The sequence below is a fragment of the Cynocephalus volans genome, chromosome 9 (genome assembly GCF_027409185.1).
Source record: "Cynocephalus volans isolate mCynVol1 chromosome 9, mCynVol1.pri, whole genome shotgun sequence".
NCBI lineage: Eukaryota > Metazoa > Chordata > Mammalia > Dermoptera > Cynocephalidae > Cynocephalus > Cynocephalus volans.
In genome coordinates, this window is record NC_084468.1 from 37,457,711 (window position 1) to 37,467,409 (window position 9,699).

Genomic DNA, 9,699 nt, shown 5'->3' on the forward strand with positions numbered 1-9,699 from the left:
TGTAAGCAATAAAGTTTGTTTTCTCACAAATTACCCAGTTCCAGATGTTCTGTTATAAGCAACAGAAACAGACTAATACACTTCTAGTGAAAGATAAAGCTGGGAGTGATAAGAGAAGGCTATGGGTTGGCCAAAAATTCCAAAGTCAAACCTGGCCATTACAAAGGTGTATTTGTCAAGGTAGGTGGATAGAACATACTTTGTTTAACAGTTTGTTGGGTTGATTTATACTTTTTCATTATTTGATCTATGGTATGTGGGCCTGCATTTGTACTCTTGTCCTGAGTCCCACAAATATTTGGGTGCCACTTCTTTATAATGACCCAAACCAAACAAACAAGAAAGTAAACAGCTGAACCATACAGGTGCAGAGGTTGAAAGTGTCGTGCTCTCATTTTCTTACTTCCTGGTTTTTTTCTTTTATTAGTAAAATCAAAGGATGATATTGATTGGGAATTTTCAATTCAAGCCCAACGGCAGTTTTCATTCATTTTAATCCTGTAATCCCATTCTAGACCTGCAGTTGTATTTACTGTTTGCATTTTAATCAGCATAGTCCCAATTGATTTACAGCCTATACTCCTTTAACATAACCTTGATGAAAGGGACAAAATATGAAAGGAAAGGCTAAAATAGAATTGCTTAGAAAGAACCACTCAAATATATTTGTTCAGTGTCCTACAAAACACTCAGTAGTTTTAATCATATTTATAAATCACATTAGGGCATAGATTTTAAGGGAAAGAAATCTGACTTAGGGACAAGTGTGATTTGTTTTCTTAATTGAAGGATAAACTCATAACATGCTGAGAAAAAATCATTATGTAATATACTACATTATGAAGATAATATATTAAAGTGCACTCAGAATATGAAAGAATAACTACAATCACAAAATAGTTCTTGCCTGCCGTTTTGTAAATGCTTCATTCTGAATTTGTTCTCAGAATTGATATATACAAAAATAGCAATTATAACCCTTAAAGTTGAATTTTTCCTCTTTTCAATGCCTTGAAATATTTGAATAGTATTTTACATTGATAAATGGAAAAGTGCGATGAAAAATATTACTATTACACTTGGTGGAAAACTGCAAGTCTTTCCACTTAATACATATTGCAGCCAGCAATACTTTAGTTTTCTAGACAGAATATAATTAGAAATGCAAGTACTGTGTGATGCCCATTATCGCTAAGAAATGCAGAAAAATTCTGTTTTCATATGAACACAATTGAATGGCTACTGATCCATGATTCTTAATTGAGCAAAGTGTGAACATGTATTTTGATTTTTTCAACTGTTTTTTTTTTTCCTCTAATCATGGAATACTACATTCACGTGATGGCAGGGAAATACAAAGTCAACAGTTTGCAAAGGGGCTTTAAAACTCTCTACTTTTTCCCTAACTTTCCAAATTAAACACCATAAAATGTTAATAAGTCACAATCACAAAGCATTCTAAAATGACCACTTCTCTGTAATTTATTTTGCTTTATTGTGTAGCCTGTTGGGAGCATGCTGCCACTTGTGCCTAGCCTAATTCCAAAATCTGAACCCATGATTATTTTTTTAATTAAAAAAATTCATTTCTTGAATCTTCTAAATTTAAGTGGTTTAATCCATCCTAAATCTGATAAGTGAATAGGAAGAGGGATGGGAAGTAGGCAATCAAACATAGTCTCCCTACTTTAACGTCTCTTCTTTGTAAGTAAAGCCTTAAATGGAATTTGCCCATCACAGCAGATTCCCAAGAGAATTCCGTTTCTATGAAGGAGATCACAGTAGTCAAGATTAGTGGTAACCTTTTGATTTTAGCCCAGCGAAGGGTGAAATGTATTAATATTAAAAATGTAGAAGGAGGAATTTTTTTAGTGACCACATGATAATATGACCACATGACCATATGATAATATCCACATATTGTGTCTACCAAAAGGATTTCCAACTAGTTCGAAATAGATGATTTCCTTAAGACATTAATTTAACTTCTTTTTAAGAAGATTTCATGGCATAGAAAATAGAAGTCAGAAAATGAAAGCATCTTTGGATGCATCACCCTTGCCTTAAATCAATGAACTATGTCTTTTAAAAAAAATGCCATCCAATTTTTTTTCATAATGGCAAACATCAACACAGCAAAACAGGATGCAATTTTTCTAAATAAATAAATCAATGATGTGTCAAAAATTAACAGATGAGTTAATATACTTGGTGCTATCAAAACCAGATGGTGCTTCCTCATATTCATCCTGCTCAGTCAATCCCTGAATATTTTCTGGACCATCGGTATATAAAATAGGATGCTGCTATTTGTGATGGCAAACAAAAGCAATCATGCCTGCCAAGCACATACTATAACAGGCAGCATTTCAGCTCTGCTAGACAGAAAGTAATTAGAATGCTTTTAATGTCCAAAAGAATGATGCTGATAGGCTGCCGCAGATGTGTAGATTTATGAATATTTATATGGTGGTTTATAGCTGACACTTTTATCAGTTGAAGAAGATAAAATATCTGCCTGACTCAAAAGCTTGACAGTCAGGTTAATAAAATCTCATTAAAGAGAATGACCTATGCAATTATATAGGATTTATTGTAATTCATTTTTGATTGTACTCTGCTTAAAGATGCAATTTCCCATTTCCTGATGCCAAATTTAGGCTGCATATCAAGATGTACGTGGGTTTTAACTCTAAGCCTCCCACAGAGGAAAAATATGCTTTTAAAACCATGGTGTATTACCCCGTTTAAGGAAAATTATACTCTTCATGAGATTTTTGAAAAAAATCTATTTTTAATCACATATTTCTCTTCTCAATGCAATGGTTTATGGCCCTTAATGGCAAATAAGACCCACTTCAACCCTTTCATCTTTTCACTGCATTTACTCTTCTATTCTTGACTCATTTCATCAAACTGAAATGTTTTGAGTATTTTCCGTTTACTAGGTGGCCTGAGTTACTGCAATTATGCTTCTGTGAGGGTGCAACAGGCAAAGCCCCCCTTACCCCACCCCCAGAATGCTTAACTGGCCAGAGGTCTGCGCACACATGCTCATTGGTTCAAAGTGGAACCACTAGTTCCTCAAAGAGCCAATCAGCTCTTCAGGTAGCTGTCCCTCTGATGGTCACTCACATCACTATCTCTGTTAAGAGATGGCGTTGTCCGCCAATAGTTAATTTTATGGCCACAATCCATGATGTCTAATTCTATGGCTTTTTCCCCCTGCCCCAGACCATTTTCCTAACTACACAGAAGAAACCCATCTTTCCAATCAATACGAGGCATCAGGCCCTCAAGCTTACCCCTCTTTATGACCTCTCTGAAAAAAGGCAACCTTGAGAATAAAGGAAATATAGGGAAGTTCGCAGGGCATCAAAAAAGCCCCTTTTCATTCCTTTAGATTCAGTGATGTTATGATTTCCATTTTGGGACAGCAGAGACACAATAAACTAAATAGGACATTAGAAGAAACACTGAAAGAGAACATTTAGAACAAGGTGAGAAGGGCAAAAAAAGCCCTCCACATGAATGAAAGCAAGAAACTGCCAGAGTAGGAATCATGGAAGGATAGCAAGTGATTGGTGCAGAAAAAAAGAAATAACACAGGAAATAGATCAGGGAAAAGCAAGGTTAAAACTATGGGTACAAATGGCGATGAGAGGAGGCAGATTTACAGTGTATGAAGGAAAGTGAGAGATTGACAAGGCAGTCAGCAAAGACTGAAAGGAGAAAAGAAGCAAGTGACGATCCAAGACTGAACTGGGCAGATAGAGAGGGGGAAAAAACTCCAATGAACATGGTGCAACTGAGATTATGCAAAGGAGTAAGCAAAATACGGAAAATGGGGAAATAAAAATAAAGAAAAAACTGAGCTGTGATAAACACGGGCATGAACAAGCAGTAGTAAAGGAGAAAATAAGATCTCAAACCCAGACAGAAAAAATACGAACCTCAACAGGAAGGAAAAACAGGAAAAATGGGAGGAAAATGGAAATGGGTGAGTAGCCTAACAATGAGTATAAAAACAGCAAGGAATACTGGGCCGAGAGCAACTGAAAAGAAAGAAACAACCCCCCCCCCAAAACACACACCCCTTAAACAATAAGGAAGCCCACATAACCCCACTCAGAACCGTCAAACATTTCCAAATCAGTGAGGGATGTGACAGAACAAGTAACCTGTATTTAGATTTTCTTTCTCAAAACCAATCCTTCATGTGTCAAAATATTGACAAACAACAGAACATTAGCATAGGCATGTATAACTCATCGAGAGACAATGCTCTCCTGTTTTCATTACCAAAAAAAGTCTTAGATTCACTGGTAGACAGAATTTGGGGGCCTCCAAAGTGCGAAAAAAGGCCCGAGCAGGAACTTTTAGTTCTCGGGAGCTGATGATAAACGTGGCCGCGCGTCCCCAGGGAGCGGAGAGCGCCCTTGGGCGCCGGCCCCGGGCTGTGGCCTCTCCACCAGCCCACCTCCCTCCCCGTGTGAACTGACCGTCCCCGGGGGCCGCCGGCCCACTGCGGAAAGGAGGAGTCTCGGACCCTGGGGTGGGCGCACCCACGCGCCACTTCTGCGGGGCTCGGGCCGAGATGCTGGGGGAAGGGACAGTCGGTGTTCCACGGGCAGGAGGGAGGGGGACGACGATGTAGGCGGAGGGATCGAAATGTCCCGGACTCTCGGGGCTGGGGGGAAGGGCGGGACGTCCCCTCCCCCCCACCAAGTCCACCGCGTGGCTGGTACGGAGGGGCCCGGTGTCTGACACCCACGGCGGACTACGGGGTGGGTGGAGAAAGAGGGGCAGTGAGAGCGACAGGGACAGCGCGCGCACGACGAACACACGCGCACAGAAGAGGAAGAGAAACACCGAGCCCGAGAGGCAGCCGGAGCGGACCGCGACAGCGGGAGAGCGCATCAAAGAGAAAAAGAGCCCCAGAAGCAAAGAAGTGGGGACAAGGAGTAGGAAAAGCAAATGGAGGACGGAGGGAAAGGGAAGAAGTGGACGGAAAAAGTGAAGCAGGGGAGGGTGAAGAGAGAGCGTCCGCGCGGAGCCGTCTGGGCAGCTCCAGCTTCTCCCAAGCGGCCTCCGCGGTCGCTCCTGGGCGGCCGGTTCCCGTCCGAGGAACGCGGGCCGCGGCGCCTGCCGGGCTCGGGATCCGAGCCGCGGCGCCACCTGTTAGGCGCGCGCGCTGTCGGAAGCCCGGGACGCCGCGGCGCCGGGGACTCCTCCAGAAGTTGCGGGCCGCGCGTGGGGCGGACGCAGAGGCCTCCGACGTGCGCTCTGACCCCTGGCCCTACTCTCCTCCGCCGGGGGTCCGCGCGGGAGGGTGTCGGCGGTCCCCGGCCTCTCCCTCCCGGTCCCCTCCCCTCCTGCCCAGGAAAGTTGCGCCCAGGAGTTGGTACCTGCGCTGAGCTCCAGGCTGGCGCCGTCGCTGCCCGCGCTGCTACTGCCCGCGGCCGCCGCAGGGCCCGGGCCGTACCTGACGACGGCGGCGAAAGAGGACGACGAGGCGGCGGCGGGGGACGCGGGCGGCGGCGCCGGAGTCCTCAGGTGGCCCTGGGACGCGGCGGGCGTGCAGGACGGTGACGACGACGAGGCGGCGGCGGCGGCCCGGCCGGGTCCGGGGGCGTAGGAGCTCTGCGCCTGGAACTGCTGCTGCTGCGGCTGCTGCGGCTGCGGCGGCGGCGGCGGCAGCGGCGGCGGCTCGCTGCTGCTGATGGAAACGGCCGCGTGCGGCGCGAAGGGCGGCGGGGGCGGCCGCACGTGCGGCAGCTCCACCAGGGTGGGTCTCTCGTAGCGCTTGGCCAGCGCGGGTCTCTTGCTGGGGAACGTCTTGAGGACACTGTAGGGGCTGCGCTGCTTGTAGATTTTGGGGACGCTGGGCCCCTCCTCCGCCGGCGGTATCTCCTCCTCCATCCTGCGCCTCCGGGCCGGGGCCCCGTCGCACGTACCCTCCCCGCCGGGCGCCGGGCTCCGAGGGGGCCTCCGCCGCCCGCCCGCCGGCTGTGCCCCTGCGTGCGCGTGTGGGAGGGTGTGTGCCTGTGCCGTGGCCGCCGCCGCCGCTGCCGCCTGTCGCTAAGGCTGGCATCGCCGAGCCCCCGCGCGGGGGGCTGCCGCCCGAGAGCTGATTGACAGGCCGCCTCGCCAATGCCTGGAGGGAGAAAGGAGGTAAAGAGCAAGTGTTTAGGGTAATATCTGCTAATGATAATGGGGGCGGGGCGGGGCCTGGCGCCGCTGCCGCCCGCGGGGTCGACCCGCCCGGTCTGTGCCTGGGGTGGGAAGGGGGAGCGGTGACCTGGAAGGCGCCCTGATAACCGGTGAGGAAGGTGGGGTCCAGGGTTCTGGCCAGGGCGAGACTTCGGAGCCCCAGACGTGGACTCGAGGCTTCTGCTGCTGCGGGCGGGGCTCAGCTTTGGAAACAAGCTTTGGCGCCTCCCGCGTGATCCCAAACTCTCGGGGTTGCACGGAGGGGGTGGTGGTAGTTGGGGCGGGGTCGCAGAGTTCGTGTGTGTGTTACCGCGAGTTCTTCAGCCAATCGGGAATTGCTCCCCCTTCCTGCCGAGAAGAACACGTTGAAGGTCTTGGCCCGGGTCGCTGCCCGGTGTTTGGGTGGCCCCGGGGTCCTGCTCTCAGAGAGTTCACGGCCTCTGAGCTCAAGCTGATCATAAAAGCAAACGGGGCGATGGACTTTCACGTTATTTCCTTTGCGCCCCATAAGAGCCCCGAGAAAGTGCGTGATACCATTATTTCTCCCCATTCTACCGATGAGAAAACCGAGGTTTTGCGAGGTTGAAGTGAATTGCTCAAAGTCAGACACCCAGGAGTGTGTGGCTGAGTTGCACGGATGCATCCGGGTCATTTGAATTCAAATCCTCACTTCTCATAGCAAGTAGACTTTGCAGTTGAGGGGAAAAAAACGGCCTGGCACCTCCCTTTGGATGGTGATTACTTTCAACAATGTGATTTTAAATATATGTATATATACTTGCAGGACCGAGATCGCCTGAGAGCTCTCACCTGCCCAGTCGTTTACTCACTGCCACTGGCGCCACCGGGCAACTGTCTCTGGAGAGCACACAATTAAAGTTGTTTGAATGAGAGGAGATCCATGTGGGATATAGTTTCTTCAAATGTAGAGGAGTGTCCTGGAGTCTCCTGGCCACTCTTTGGAGCAGAGGGTCCCGTTTCTCCCTGTCTCAAATCACCCCTCCTATAGGCCAGCATACCAGCTCCCAGGTTTGGTGTCCAGCCTTCATTTTTCATTCTTCAGGTCAGACTTCTGGGTGCTTGTTGATGTATGACCCTCATCTCTCCACTCTGAAGTTAGTTTCCTATTCAGAGCTTTCCTTGTAGTCTCAGGAAGTGACCCATTTTCTTCTTCTTGGGGTTCAGGTCTTTGGCCTCTCCTTTCCCACATCCCCTTTCCTTTGGAAGCTTTCTGTCTCTTCTTTGCCGGTTCAGTTTCTGTGTTTCTTTACCCTAGATGGTCTCCCTCTCTCCTCGCCATCCTCAGATGGTGCTGTGTGCCCCCCCTTCCATTTATTAGAGATGAAATAAATAATGCCATAAATAAAAGTATTTGGGAGTCCAGGAACTGTCAGGGCTGATTAGGGCATAGAGGACATTTTCTTTCTCATTATGCAAAAGCATTTCATGGGGAAATAAAAGAGGTTTCATTGTAACTCATGCATGTCATATTTCAAGGAATTCAAGATATTAATCATATTTAACATTATTTGCAGCGTTTCTCCCTGGCTTCTGAAAACTGCTAAATGAGGACACGTGGATCACTAAGAAAAAGGGAGACAGGCATGAGAGGGACAGTTAAGAAATAATGAAATGCTGGTGAAAGACAGAGAGAATGAGATGCCAGAGAGATGTTTCTTAGGCACATAAAGTGAAAAATGGGGGAGCTACTTCTGAGACATGAGACAGCTGAAATTGAATGATATACTGGAGGAAATAAATGATAACAAACCACCCCCACACTTTACTTTCTATAAAGCAGTTCTGAATTTTACATTGAACTATTTTCTTCCCACTTTACTTCCAGATAATTTGCCAATAAGTCCTGGCTTTTGTGTGTGTGTGTGTGTGTGTGTGTGTGTGTGTGTCCTTTTTGTGACTGGTAAGGGGATCGCAACCCTTGGCTTGGTGTCGCCCACACCGTGCTCAGCCAGTGAGCGCACCGGCCATCCCTATGTAGGATCTGAACCTGCAGGGTGGGAGCGCCGCTGCGCTCCCAGCGCCGCACTCTCCCGAGTGCGCCACGTGGTCGGCCCAGTCCTGGCTTTTGAAAAGAAATTGGGGCATTGGTAGTGTAGAGTTTTAGAGGACAGAAATCCTCCAGTCCTTTTACTGAAAAACTAATTTCCTGCACCTATGGACTTTCTCTTCATATATATATGGATATATGGATGTATAGATATAAGTTGTATCATCCTCACACTTTAAGAGACTGAGAACAATACTTCATTAACTAAAAGGACCGGCCATCCTTTACATCAAAAAATGGTCATTTCTATGGGATGAATAAAATGGAAATTGATGGGGTTGAAACAAAGGTCTTAATATAACACTATTTGAAAGTTGGGTAGGCCAAAGGGAGCCCCTGCTTGTCACCCAACACTAAAGGGTGCCAAAAAAGTTTGCTGTATTTACCCCATTTTGGAGAAGTTTCAAAGGCTGGAGGTAAGAGGTAACAATGAGAAAGGATGCTGGTATGAGAAAGCTGATTGACAATTGCCTGGGGCAGTGTGAGGCACAGTTAATCTAGGTAAAGATTGACAGAAGGGCTAGGGTTTCTTGGCTCAACACCCTGCTGGGGACCCAAAGCCTTTTGCACTAAAGAGGGTAAAATGGCCTGGGGATGGAGAAGAAAAGTTCCTGGGACTAGAATGTAAAAATGTAAGAGATGATAGGATTATGGAAATTGGGACATTTAAACAGGCTTTATGAAAAGAAGTTGTGTCTCCTTTTCATAGATGCTTTAGGGGAATGGATGTTATGTCTGGTGAACACTTCCCTACCTAGTATTGTGAAACCAAAACCTGTTGATACAGTCCTAATGGAGGTTATGGTTAGGAAAGTAAAGGCTGATGGAATTAAAATAAAAGTTTAATACTCTTTTTTCTTCAGATTGTATAAATCTTTTCACCATTAAAAATTAAAGTTTGTAGGAGAGCTGGTAAACTTGAACACACATCACGTGAAGTGGTTGCAACTCTTTTACCTGATTGTATTATGGGGCTGGACATTGTTTCTGACTGGGGGAATGCTTCCCTACCTAGTACTGTAAAACAGAAGGCGTGTAAATTCACCCTTCTAGCAATATTAATTGGATGTGCTAAATGGGAACCAGTAAGATTGCCTGAGTCCACATGGTGTAGCATAGTAGCTGGATTGCTGGTGGGGACATATTCTCCATTTTATAGCCCTTTGCAGAGCCTAGACTGGGGTCTCCAGCAGAAGTCCGTGAGTGCCTCCCAGCAATGACTACTGGGACTTTGGGCTAGAGAATTTCTAGTCCTTGCTAGGGAACATTAACTGAAGCTACCCCTATGACTGAAGAACATAAAATAATCTTGAAGCCTGAAATACTCGTGATGTCTTGGGTGATGTCAGAGAAGTACTCTAATGGGGATGGCAGTGCCCAGAAGAGTTCCTTAACAAATTGGAAATGGTTAATATAGG

General features: G+C 46.6%; 1 protein-coding gene across 1 annotated transcript in view; it reads right to left on the reverse strand.

The window, feature by feature from the left end:
• The window catches only part of BEND4 (BEN domain containing 4), a 28,500-nt gene extending 22,578 nt beyond the window's left edge, over positions 1 to 5,922 (reverse strand). The window contains exon 1 of the mRNA XM_063108862.1: positions 5,409 to 5,922. Coding sequence (XP_062964932.1) covers positions 5,409 to 5,922 — 514 coding nt within the window. The remainder of the gene's footprint in view (positions 1 to 5,408) is intronic.
• Between the last annotated feature and the right edge of the window lie 3,777 nt (positions 5,923 to 9,699).